Here is a 13,352-nt window from a genome sequence, read left to right as displayed (position 1 = left end):
GAAACTTATCCATTAGAAGAACGAGTGGGTACAAACCTAGACCACAACCCCTTCGGTGTTGATTTGTTTAGCAAAACTTTCCAGTTTAATATATATACACCACTGAAAACTTCCCCTCCGCATATCCGCTGACTCGTCACATCTCATAGTGAGTCTCTCAGACATCAAATTGCTTGACCGTAGTAGCGGCATCCGCCATCAACGATGGTCGAATGGCTGTTTTCATATCCTTATGCGGCTACGACTCATGCGAACCGTGTCAGCCAGTCCCAGGCTGGTAGCAATTCTCGAAAGCTAACGCGCTGACCCAGGACGGTACTCTACATCGAACATCTCAGAATCTAGATTTTTATGGATGAAATTCAATCGGTATCTGAAACATGATCTCTTCAAACTTTTGGGTCGGATGTTGTTTGCATGCGCACATGGTTGCCCCTATGTGTGGCATGGGAATTACACTTTGACCCTCGTCACGTCAACACCTGAGTTCTACATAATCCTTTGTCCACAAGTTCCAGGAGCATTAGCGCTTTGTCCAATGGATGTCTATATTGAGTCCGAATACTCGGCTAAACAGAAAACATTTTCGTCACCTCGTTCTCAATTCCTTCTGGGTATACTTTGAGTATATCCGCAAAGAAGCCTATGCAGAGAGTCTCCCACGCTGGAAGAAAAGCAACCTTCGTACAAGTGGTTATGCATGATTCATGAGAAGAATCAGGACCTTTTCCACCTTCCCCATAAAGATGACCATACGACACAAATTCGCATCGTCTGTGATTCCTCACCTAAGTTCTGTGATCCTTGCCATCGTTGGCGAGGTTGTGGTGAAATACCCAACGAAAGGCGGCAACTAGTGGATTGTTACCAGTAGAGCAACCACTGGTGTGGGACATCTTGAGAAAATTACGACTTGATGCTCGCCTCTATTCCAGTGACCTCAACCAGGAAGAGCGAGATAACCTTGTCCAGCTCTTCAACAATTCACTAATACCGCTACAATTCTTATCACAAGCTTCAGCATGAGTTCGTACGGGCTCGATCTCCAGCACCTTTACTCCAACACGATCAACCTGGACATACCAATATCTCGTGCCATCAGGGACCAAGCCGACCATCGCTTCAGACGATTCGGCCAGACCCGTCAAGTCGTCTCATGGAACTTGTCCATGAAAGGCACCGCGAATGACCGACGACTTGTTAACAACTTGGGAAAGGCTATTCCCCATGTTGCATCGGAGTTAAATGGCTCCATCTTTGATATCCAGTCCGGAGTGGAAGAAGGTGAACCCTTCAGCATTGGTGAATGGATCATCTACAATGGGGAGCTCATGAAACCTGATGGTCCAAGTACTGTTGTGGAAGCTGGGGACGATCCACCGCGAATCCTCGAACCAAGGAGGTCATCGAACAAATTCTTTACGAAGAAGAAGGTCGTAGGATTGAGGTCAATGTCTAGGTGTCCATGCTCTCCACGAATATGCCCCCTAGGGCGGGCTGACTCAAGCCGCCTCCACGATTCTGCACCACATCAACTTTCGATGGTATCGGCCACCATTCTTTCAACCAATCACTGCTCTATGAACACTGGCATCAACGATGGGCAATATGCTTTCGATGTATGGTTATTTATCCTTTTCTTTCTGCGTTTGCATCATAACGCGAGGAAAAGTACGATTGGAGGTGAGGGTAGCTTAGAGAACAGGGCAAATTTGAGGTTGTCAGTAGTATCATTTGTTCTTTCAACCACTCTCTACGATGGCTGTCGAACGGTACGTTCCCCTGAGACACCAGCCCGAGCGGCCTTTGGGCCAGGCTATCGGCCATCCATAAAGTAGTATATCTCGCCTTCTGGGGCTGCTTGGCTTAGGTGAACAGGTCCTTCAATAAACTCAGCTGCTCACAACAGGTCCTTCGGGAACAGGGGACTTCAACCATTGACGAATCTTAGACAGTGTAACGGAAGAAAGTAGCATTGTCGCCCATTTCCCTCTCTGCAAATTTATCTTGAGCAGTATATTGATCTGGAGCCTTGTATTCGCGGTCACGACGGGCGTTCTCATGTCGGAGCCAGAGAGTCATGAAGATCTGGAGACATGTGCTCATGCTGATCATGCCGATGAGGATGGCGTGACCCTTGGTAAATTCGGGAGAGTCGGTGCTAAGATAGATGAATCCTGAAATGGCGCCGCCGAGGTTACCTGTCCGCTGATGTTAGAAGAGTATGCAGATAAGGACAGTGACTGAATTTACCAAATCCAACGTGCATGGCAATTCCCACAGCTCGCTTGACAGAGCCGCCAATATTGTTTCCATTCCAGGCAACACCCTGGGGAACATTTGGGTAGATGCCGGCGGCGAAGAAGAAGCATCCGGTGTATTTGACGTGGGGGTTCGGGGAAGAGATGAGCATGATAAGTCCAACGAGCGCTACGCAGTTAAAGCCGATCATGAACACTCCACGAGTCTTGAGCCTATCGGCGGCGAAACCTCCAGTGATACAACAGAAGCAGGCGACAATGTATGGAGGAACGGTCATGAGTTGAGCAGTCTCATTCGTATAATTGAGGGTCCTGACGATGGTCGGCAAGAACAACGAGATCGAGTATAGTGGAGTGTAGATTCTTGTTCGTTGTCAGTATTATCAATGTCGACTTAAAAGCCTGGACTTACCCAATGGTAATGAACATGTGAACCCAGATTTTCCAGTCCTTGACAGCATGCCAAAAGTATTTCATGTGGAATTCGTCGGCAAGAGAACTTCGGTCATTTTCCAGGCGACGGGAAACTTCATGCCTCTCCTCTGGAGTGAGGAATTTGGCAGTGGATGGATAATCATTCATGTAGAAGAAAGCGGCTAATGCTATTAAGTTGAAAGGGGCAATCAGACTTAACGCAGTATGACTGCAAAAGGTGAATAACTCACCGACAATAAGTGTCACAAGACCCTCGATGATGAAGATCCAAGCCCAGCCAGCTTTGCCGCTCAGTCCATCCATTTCAATGATACCACGGGCGAGAAGACCGCCAAAGGCACCGGCAGCTGTAGCTGCTGAGAAGAAGATGGCCTGAGAAATGTTAGTTTGCATCTGGGCAAGAACATAAAACCAAAGACCCTCACCATGCGAAGACCACATTCATGTCTCTTATACCACCTAAACCCCTGATTAGCAAACCGCCATTCATGTGCCTTAGCATGTGGATATATACATGGTTATGTAAAAGGTGACGCCCGGGAACAAGCCTCCTTCTGCAATACCTAGAGCAGCGCGGGCAGCAAGGAGACCAGCGTAACTGGATACGAGACCCATGAGTGTGCAACACACTCCCCAAGCAACCATGATGGTCGGGATCCAAATGCTTGGTCGTGTTCTTTTCATCATCAAATTGGATACAGGTTCGACAGCAACATAAAATGGGAAGAAGATTGCAAGAGCAGCCTAACTCAGAGTAAGTACATAGCAGCATGTCTTGGACAAGACGTCTGAGTACTGACATTGTAATCTAAGCCAGACATCCCAAGATCTTCTTCGAGTCCCACAAGACGAGCGTTTCCAATGTTTGTACGATCGAGAAAACTGAGAAGATAAAGAAGAGCGAGGAATGGCAAAAGAGTCCAATCCATCTTCCTGATTAATTTCTGCGTAGCCTTTTCATCGAAACCAAGCTCTTGAGAGCTGGCAGAAGCTGACTCCAATAGGTCGACATTTCCAGCTTCCTTACTGGGAGGGCTCCTGATAGGAACTTCGATTTCTGGGACACCCATCTTGACGTCGTGTAGTCACGATGCTATACAAACAGACAGATGCGAACAGGAACCTGGGAGGGGGAGAAGAATGAAAAGGTCAAGGTTGGTCAAGCAGGACGAAAGGGGTAATAAATATACTGGAAGCCACGCGATGATCTGGGTACAAGTGACAATATATAGATTCACCCATGGTCATACTCGGACCATCTGTTTGGCGGGGGGCCACAAAACTCACAGGAGCCCGCTTCCCCCGTGTCACAGAACACCCTCCACGTTGATCCCGTCATTTCCCCCAGATCCACTTACAGGTTGTACCAATCCTATCCACATTGGATGCTTGGAATCTGTCCTTTTTTTTTTTGGCACCTCGACAATTCCAGGCTGGATTGAGAATCATGTAATCCCGCTAGGCCGGGTGAAAGGAAATCCCAGATAGAAGCGTCATGTATACGGTCAACGGTTGTCTCGAAATTATCAAGGCCTTACGTCGGCCACGGCATGGCAGTATCATCTCAGTCAACAGGCATGGATCCAACACTCAATTTTACAGGACCCTTCTCTGATATCGAGGTAATCAACAGGTATTGCCTAGCCTGATGGCTATTCTTGGCGCAGATCTGTTGGCATTTTTACCGCCTAGATTGGGTTCGGAGTGACCATGACAAGAGGAAGATCCGTTGAGGAACCAGGGGTGGCGGAATGAACGAAGTCCGGAGGTGTCTGGATCTGACAAATTATATAGATTCTTTTGTGGGGTAACAGAGATATGACAAGGGGTCCAGAGCATTGGCTAAGGCTTGGAGGAACATCCGCCGATCGGTCGGGCGGAAGTTTAGTTGAAGAATACCTGGGAGAAGTTTTATCCTTGGCTTCGGGCAGTGAATCCAGCCATACTCGGAGCATCAACTGATTCAGGCTGTAGACGACGAGGGAAGAAGTCAAAATGGCATGGGGGAGACGAGAGAAGGACGATGGATGTAACGACAAACTGCGTCCGCCAAGAGTCCGCTGGTCTCGGCACCCAAATGCCAAGATTGCAATCCCTCCAGCATCTGGGGAATGGGTCACGGGCCAAAGGTGCATCAACACACCACTGCCAACCACGTATTGACATGACCGGACTAAAAGCTTTCCAGAAATATTCAGATAAGCATGCACATTTTTGCAGGCCCCTTTAGGTAAGCCTATGGAAAGCTCGTTGGAGAGACCACCCCGGCGCCCCCCCAAAAAAAACCCAGAGGGGGGGGGGTGCCTCAGCCTGGGGATCTGTCTTGGGACCTCAGGGCTTCTGACAACTCGTGCTAGGACCAGAGTCTATGCACAGAGCTCGAATCGAAAAGAACGTGCCAGGTACCATTCCTATTGATCTCATTGAAACACAAATTGCCCGAACGTTGGAAATATCACCACTTGTGACCGTCCGCTAGAGCTGTGGCCTGCCCCAGTTGAAGTCTGTCATGCACATGGCCACATGGATAGGTAAGTCCCCTCTAAACAAGTGAACGGACAAAGCACTCGCCAACCCTGATTTAAATCCCATTCGGGCCAAGACACCTCCGTCATCCTAGACACGTGTCCTATGGAATGCCTAAGAGTCTTGCACGTCCGGAAAGCGGTCAGATCCCGAGACAAGGCGGAAAATTCAGCCTTTCCCAACTCCACACTTTGACAAGTCCCTAATAAGGTTTCCTTCCGATAGGATATGGAAGATATCGATCTCAAGTTGCCTCGGTCTTCATTCATCGATACGAACGTTTCACAATAGCTACTTCCGTGTCCCCGGTGCCCAAAGGTGCCGAGTATGCCTCGTATACTCGCGTCGAAACTGGAGTTTTGTTCCAGGAGTGATCTACCACACGTGTGTTGGGCATTGACGGTATCTGGAGTCGGCTTATGAGAAGAGGAATCTTCCCAAACCAAGTCCCCGATAAACATTGTTCTTAACCGAATTCTGAAATAAGGTCAATGATGTGCTAATTCACGATTTTAACGTTCGACGCACCACAACGATAACAACTACCTAGGTTCGAGGAGCAGCCAATAGGTCCATTCCGCTTTTATTCGTTGGGAATCCTCCATGAATCTTCATGAGTCTCGACCATCGGACTTGTCCATACGTCTGTTGAAGTGAGAAGACATCTCAGGTGAGCACGCTATCGATCTTCCGGGTGATCCATTCGTGTACTCAAGTTTCACGCCAAAATTCAGAGAAATGTCGACAATCATGAGATTTCTAATCGATGCACATGCAAGACTCTCGCTTGGTAAATCGTCAAATTCTCCATTGCCTGCGCCGACCCGGGAAGCCAAAATCCAACTCGGCCTTCGCTCCATCAAAGTTTTGGGCTTCAAGACCCGGTGTCAAACCAATCATGGAGACTTTGAAACCTCAGAAATCATGCGGAGGGCATCTAGAACACTTTCGGAGCCATTCAGCGGAACTTTATCTCCCTCAAACAAACTTTCTCAGCCCATATCATGCTGACAGCTGACCAGCTTGCGAAAACGAAATCATCTGCATCTTGCCTATTCCCATCCGAGACCGGGTTCCATGTACCAACCCGAACTCCCCTCCCACGTGGAATGCGCTGTGAAACGAGATAAGAAATTGGAAACCTTCAAATCCCACGGTGTTCCTCTGCCCAACGCTGATTGCTCTCAGATCTTCAAGCAGGCTCGAGTGAATGACTAACAATGTCCTCGACGGTGAGCGTCATCTTTGTAGGATCAAGCGGATCCTTCGAGGCCTTAGTCATCTGACCCCTCGCCTTTTCACGTGCTGTCAAATTCGTCTTGATGATGAAGACATTAACCTGCTGCGCGAACAGTTTCACATCTGCTCCCTTCCCGAGAGAGCTCCCATATTTATCGGAGATTCAACTGCGCAGATCGACCAAGTGATCTCCATGCGTCGTACAATCCATTGAAGTCGGCCACAGAGACGAAACAAGCCTTGCATACAAAGTTGAAGCAGAGGCCATAAAATGGCGCAGGATCAAATGCACTGTCCATCTTCCAAGAAGAAACCAATGTCTTTTTACTCCACAAACTACGAATGCAACTACCGGGGATAATCCATCACAACTATAGTGCGATGCCTTTGCATGGTGCGTTATCTCCGTAATCTCTAATCTGGCGGCTGAATGGAAAGATGAATTTAGCCGAATGCCCATTTTGAGAATATCACAACCAATATGCTGAACGGTCATCGGATTAATTCGAACGCAAATGGGTTATAGAAAAAAAAAGAAGAATTTCCAAGCCCTGCTCTGAACCTGTGTCAATTTGCTAACCTTGGAGACGAATGAACTATGGAATCAACAAGAGTCGGCATCATTGGCTACGGCTTCTCTGCCAAATGCTTTCACTTGCCTTTTATCCTCTCCGTACCTGAGTTCCAGGTCGTTGCATTCTTTCAGCGCGCAGAGAAACCTCAAGATCCAACTTCTGCAAAGCCCGGTTCACATTGTACTGTCAATCATCCCAACGCCAAACATTATCAAGCAGCCGACGAGTTTTTTGCAGACAGCGACATTGATCTCGTTATCGTTTGCAGTCATACCGACACGCATGCCTTGTTCGCTGAGAAGGCGCTGCTCGCTGGGAAGCATGGTACGGATTTGTTCAAACCGTTAAGTCGATGGCAGGACTTCTATCACGTAATATTGACAAAAGACACAGTTGTCGTTGAAAAGCCATTTACCAGAACGACCGAAGAGGCTGATCGTATCATCTCTCTCGCCAAGGAGAAGGGATTGATTCTTACTTGCTACCAGAATCGAAGATGGGTGAGTTCCAGCCCTTTGTCCATGTTTCTCGATGAAGAAGTTTCGCTAGAAACAAGTATCTTCCGTTGCTATAATCTCCAATGGAGCGCCAACCTCCAATGTATTTACTTAGGACAACGACTTCCAAACTCTCCAATATCTCATCCAGCATGACGCCCTAGGCGTAATCAAAGATGCCCAAATCCATTATGACTTTGAAAATGCTCCTTGGGTCGCGCGAATGACCAAGAAAGAATATTCCCCGGGAGAAGGCATGAGCTTCGGCCTAGGTTAGTAATATCTCCCAATCTCACCACCTTGTTTTTCTCTGAGGCTCTTCCGAATCCTCAAGTACACTCTCACTGACATATAATTTAGGAAGCCATTCTCTCGACCAAGCATTGCTCCTCTTCGGCAGACCGAAATCAGTAACGGCTTTTCTTCGTGCTGTTCGAGGAATCGAAAGTGAGATCGAAGACACGTTCACCATTATCCTCCAATACGACGGGCCGCAGCGAGAGTTACTCGTCACTATCAAAACGGCGATCATCACTGTTATGCAGGATCAACTGAAATTCTTCATCCGAGGCACCAAGGGGTCGTATGTGAAGGTTTGTGTTTCCTCCTTTTCATATCAACAACTTAAATCCCCGGTTTCTCTTACCCACTTCTTCTCGCTATTTGATCATCCTCGCTATCCCATCCCGCAATAGGCCTGAACTTAACCAGTCACTTCTCGTGCTCGTCGTGAGATAGTATGGAACATGCATCCAAGAATCCCAAATCTTCACCGGCCTCAAACCGACCACTGCAAACTTCGGGGTCGAAGACTCCCGCCTCCACGGTACTTTGACAACAACAACTTGTTTCGACAAGACTCAAACCTACGAGCCCACAAGCGAGAAATACATCGGCGCCTACCCGACGATTCCGGGCCGGTGGATGGAATTTTATGCGAACCTTGCGGATGCGATCTGTGGAAGGGCCGAAATAGCCGTGAAACCAGAGCAGTCGCGCGATGGGATTCGGGTCATTGAGTTGGCGAGGCTGAGCCATGAGCAGGGGCGGAGTGTGCCGTGGTCTTGAGAACAGCCGAGGGGATTGATGCCATTATTATTCAGTTTGAAGTAACAACAAGTAATTTCCTAAGGACTATCCCATATCTACCTTATACCTTGACCTTGGCATCCTCACCCAGAGCAAGGCAGCAGCAAGGGTGTCGGCCCAGGTTGACTTCCAAGAACGAAGAAAGTACTTCTCGTGATATTACTCGTCATGTATTCTGACCAGCATTGTTTTTCCCCCTAGATCTCCGTGCACGTAGCTTACTAGCTCGTCCTTGGACCGACGGAGAGATGGTAGTGTATAGAGAGAAAGAGACAACAAATTCGTGGACCTTTTGTCCGGCAGAAAAGAGGTTTCCGTTCGAGAGTTCCTGGTCGTATAGAGCCACACACTACTCATTTTCTCAGTCAGTCAACGAATATCTTATCAACAACGACAACAACACATATAGGCGTCCGAGTTGTAATTTGAGTCTTGCTGTTTCTGCTCCCCGATATTTGTCTCTCTTATACCAGTTCTTCCTCCAGCCACTGTCTTGTATCAAACAACCTGACCTGATCCAAGGGCCATTCAGAGACCAAAAAAAAAAAAAAAAAAAAAAGGCAAACTAAACTACACCAAACAGCAAAAACAATGATTACGCGATGATGATGATGATGGCGAGGATGACCGTTTTCGCATTTTTTTCCAAAATGCCTCCTCCCGTTTCAGAACCGTCAAAGCAACCAAACGTACCAATCAATGTACCATACCATTTCCGACTCTTTAGGGGACCTTCACCAGGCACCAACATCCAAAAGAACGAGCTTTGCAACAACCCGACAACGCCATGCTTCGCAAGGACCATGTCATATTAGCCAAAACAGCCCATATCCATGCCCGCTCAAGCAATAACAAAAGCAACAGGAGTGTGTGCCACATCAACAAATCTTTTGTCAAACCCCGCCATGACCTGGATTCCCAGCCCAATGAATGTTTCTTCTCCTTGAATTGCCAGCCCACAACCCCTTGAATGCCAGCAACGTGATTTCCATTATCCAAAGTATTCCCAAAAAGGTCACAGCTCCCACTTTTTATATCCACGAGGATTTCCCGTATGTCCACTTCCCCCGTTGCAGAAACTCCGCAGCCCACAACACAAACGAATGAAATTGGTGTGAGATAAAAGTTTCCCCTTCCCTGAGCACGCTATGCAGAAGTATCAAAACGACACCAGCATGCATAACAACCTATAGATCACTCCCACCTACGCAATGCCCTGTACACCGAAGATATGCTGGAAAAGTCAACACAACTCCGCGCATACAAAACATATCATGTCCTGGTCATGTCTTCATAACTCATTCAACCCCAGACAGAGGTTGTGCCAATCTTGTTCGAACCCCAAACACCGCTTCCGGTGCCCCAAGCCCCCATACCAGAATTTGAGGATGATTCTTTTTGATTATTAGAATTCGAGTTTGCCGATCCAGCTCGATCGTTATTTGCTTCATTTCCTCCGAACCCATATCCTAGAGACGAAGGGAGAGGTGACGTCGTACGCTTGTTGAGCGACGGATTAGGTACTTGTTGGACATTTGGACGGCTTCCAATGGGACCCATACCGCCGGTGACGGGGGCGGTGGTGGATTTTGAAATTTGTCGTGAATGAGAAGATTCCTCTCCCGAGGGTGGCGTGGGGGCCTTTCCAGAAGATGGAACTGAAGCATCGAAAGTGCCAAATCCAGAGGATGTTGTTGCGGATGGAGAGGCCGCCTTATCAACACGAGGAGCATCCTGGCCTGAAGTAGTACTTTGCGCATTACCTTCGCTATGTGAGGTGTGTCCGCTCATACCAAAAGGATCAACCCCACGAGGGGAAGGTCCACGGACAGCTCCCACTGCAGGGGTGGCAGCATTTCCTGTCTGATCTCGGTTGTTGGCGTCCTCGGGAGAGAATGGGACTTGACCGATGAAAGCCGAGCCGTCACCGCCATACAATGCACGATGTTGGCGTGCAATCAATTCGCGGCGGCTTTCCTCACTCAACGTGCTGGGACTCATGGAACGATCGGATTTATTGGATGACATTTCTGCCAACAAACCTGTTTTATTGCTCAGTTACAGGTAAAGCCTGGTCTTGTCCACCACTAGGCTTACTTCGATTATACTGCTGTTCCTGATGATAGTTGCGCAAGTCGCGCTCTCGTTGCGCCGCCAATCTTCTTTTTGCCTGCATTACCTGATCGGGGTCGTTATGCCGTCCTTGGTGCCTTTGAGAGGCATAAAAATTCTGGAGATTCGCGCCGGGATGAGGTCGAGTGGGATCGAAATCGCCAATGGAGTGACGGCCGCCGTGCGTTCGAGGACCTTATGAAGATTAGAAGATAATCAATCATACTTCATGAAGACAAGAACCATACCAAATTCTGCAGGACGAACCCCGACCATGGGCATCGGTCGTTGAGCACCCGCATAAAATTTGCCGCTTTTGACGAGATTGTCCATGGCTCGATCCACCTCTGTATATTCCGTTAGGGTTTTCCATCGGGACCTGGAGGAGAAAGAGCCGCACCTTCGAATTGAGTGGCAAAGGCATTGCTATCTTCGCGTTGTGAGGTGGAACTCGCGCCTGCCACACGCTGTCAGCATCATCCGAACGAAGACTCGACACCAAATTCAAACTGACCTGATCTGGACGGTGGTGGGGGTTGTTCCCACGACGCCTGGCGGACAGGCGCCTGCCATCCTTGTGGTTCGTAGAAAGACATTTTTCCTCCGTTTGATGTTATCCGCTGTTTCGAAGAGGTTGGGGCGATTCGTGGACTCGACAGGAGGTATGGATGCCGCGACAGAGCCCAAGAGGTTTTGATGGGCGGGATACTAGTGGAAGAATAGATGAGCTGGTTGCACCTTATAAATATAGGGTAAAAGATGAGAGATGCGACTGGCTAGAGATTGGTAGAAAGGAAGCATGCAGTTGGATGGGAGAGGGGGTGGACACGGGGTGTGTATGTTCGGGTAGTTTTTGGTGCGTCGTTTTGGGGTGGGGAGAAGTCATTTTTTTTGAGGATCGGCCAAACTCGAACCAATGATGGCCATAGTGGAATCGGTCGAATTGGCCGAGGCGCCACGGGGAAAATGGCGCGCGAGGGAGAATATTTTGTCTTACGAAGAGGAACCGGATGGGAGAAGCAAGGTACTGGTAACCACACAGGGGAGGAGGAGATGGCGTGAATGAAGCCTGAACTGCAGCGGCGGGCAGCAGGCGACACTGACACAAGGAGGGAGGACAAAGAAAAAAAAAAAGGTTGCAGGTGAACGAGGGAGAGGATGGTAAGATACAAAGTTATAAAAAAAAAAAAGGAAAGTTCTGTGATGATGGAGCAATGGTTAGTGCATAGCCAACGCCAGAGCCCAGTACGAGCGAATGCCACTGTGTCAGTGAGAGTCCGGGAGTTCTGGGAGAAGGAAATTTCAAAAGGAGGAGAGTTCCCAGGGAACCGAAATCGACAGAGGGACCGATGGGGGCCTCTGGAGTCTTGTCTTCTTTCCGCTTTCATAACTGCATCAACCACGAAACCATCGCAGACCAACTCTCGTCTCTTTAGTTTCGATTTCCCGTGCTCTGCTGTATTGATTCGGCATTCCGAGTCCAGTCAATCATCCCGACCTACCCACGAACAGGCTCGCTTCACATCAAAGGAATTCACCTCGGATAAAGACATAAAAGTCGTACAAACCCGGTCCTCGTCTAGCTCGCCCACCCCTAGCACCGGTCCCCCTTCTCACTCTTCGTGCCGGAGAATAGCGAAGTGCTCACTGGGCATTGGACGAGAAGGACAGACGGGACATCCACGAGCCTAACGCTGACCGGGTACCATGTAGTAGGTAAGGTTGCTAAGCGGCACTGCTAGGCGCAAGACTTCATGCTCCTCTTGCTATCGACATTTGAGCACGGTAACCGATAATGAGGATGTTTGGCGGCTGCCCGTCGAGATCCTTGTTCTAATGCAAAGATATTGACCTGTCCGGTTTTGGGGCCTGCCCTAATAGCAGCCATCGCAGTTTCATCAAGGAATTCAGGGAGCAGACCACATATCAACTAGAGTCACTATGTATAAACTTGAGAAGTCAAACAAGTGGAAAAGCCGGGGTTTGTTCACGTTGCCTGTCGCCTGCCATGTCCACAAAGCCAATGTCATGGTCACGGGTGGAGTCATTGCCCTGCCAGTAAATTATTTCGCGTGCTCGGTGGTGGGGGAGATGAGGAACTTCGCTTTTCTCAATTTCCCTTTGCCGATGTCTTCGACCGACCGACAGCCTGTAGCATTTTCTGGGATATGTAAAGTGATGGGAGGGAGACTTCGGTTTCGAGAACCCGAAAGAACGGTTGCCGTTGTCCTGCCGTGGACATCGTCATCTGGCTTTCTGATCCTGAAATTCCTCGTCTCCGGGAGATCAAAGGGCATCTTGAGGCTCTCAGAAAATCCGATTCTTCCGGCCTCACACTCAGTGACCCCCCACGAAGGTATCTTTGAAGCGCATCGCTTGATAACATCAGTCTTCGTAATGGCGTACAGTCGCGTCGTCAACCCACCTATGAATACTCTTTTGTGTGATGCAAGATTTGTTTAGGACGCTTCACTCCAAGAGTGTTTGGCCAGTGTAAGGTGATTCCAGTACACCAGGCACGCTGCTTCATGCCTAAAGGACGACGGGACACGAGCCGTTCAGGCGGGGCTCATATGATGGGATTTGTTGGTGCCCTAGAACGGGCATGGACAAACCCT

The 13,352-nt window shown here is 48.7% G+C and overlaps 4 protein-coding genes across 4 annotated transcripts; 2 read left to right on the top strand and 2 right to left on the bottom strand.

The window, feature by feature from the left end:
• Positions 1–1,022: 1,022 nt before the first annotated feature.
• Z518_01592 (uncharacterized protein) lies at positions 1,023–1,584 on the top strand (the record flags this gene model as incomplete). The annotated part of the gene is made up of 2 exons (XM_013422191.1): positions 1,023–1,436; positions 1,492–1,584. The coding sequence occupies 2 exons, from the start codon at positions 1,023–1,025 to the stop codon at positions 1,582–1,584; spliced, it is 507 nt and encodes a 168-aa protein (XP_013277645.1).
• Positions 1,585–1,947: 363 nt separating this feature from the next.
• Positions 1,948–3,766, bottom strand: Z518_01591 (uncharacterized protein; the record flags this gene model as incomplete). Its single annotated transcript, XM_013422190.1, has 7 exons — positions 1,948–2,201; positions 2,254–2,624; positions 2,674–2,863; positions 2,927–3,068; positions 3,122–3,155; positions 3,211–3,440; positions 3,497–3,766. 7 exons carry the CDS (start codon positions 3,764–3,766, stop codon positions 1,948–1,950), a joined length of 1,491 nt encoding a protein of 496 aa, XP_013277644.1.
• A 3,293-nt stretch (positions 3,767–7,059) lies between these two features.
• On the top strand, positions 7,060–8,601 carry Z518_01590 (uncharacterized protein; the record flags this gene model as incomplete). The annotated part of the gene is made up of 5 exons (XM_013422189.1): positions 7,060–7,360; positions 7,430–7,536; positions 7,649–7,809; positions 7,898–8,126; positions 8,272–8,601. The coding sequence occupies 5 exons, from the start codon at positions 7,060–7,062 to the stop codon at positions 8,599–8,601; spliced, it is 1,128 nt and encodes a 375-aa protein (XP_013277643.1).
• A 1,323-nt stretch (positions 8,602–9,924) lies between these two features.
• Positions 9,925–11,330, bottom strand: Z518_01589 (uncharacterized protein; the record flags this gene model as incomplete). The annotated part of the gene is made up of 5 exons (XM_013422188.1): positions 9,925–10,664; positions 10,720–10,929; positions 10,983–11,081; positions 11,135–11,191; positions 11,249–11,330. 5 exons carry the CDS (start codon positions 11,328–11,330, stop codon positions 9,925–9,927), a joined length of 1,188 nt encoding a protein of 395 aa, XP_013277642.1.
• Positions 11,331–13,352: the final 2,022 nt, after the last annotated feature.

This window comes from Rhinocladiella mackenziei (assembly GCF_000835555.1).
Source record: "Rhinocladiella mackenziei CBS 650.93 unplaced genomic scaffold supercont1.1, whole genome shotgun sequence".
Classification (NCBI taxonomy): domain Eukaryota; kingdom Fungi; phylum Ascomycota; class Eurotiomycetes; order Chaetothyriales; family Herpotrichiellaceae; genus Rhinocladiella; species Rhinocladiella mackenziei.
Note: the sequence above shows the minus strand (reverse complement) of the source record. Positions and strands in the feature narration are given on the sequence as shown.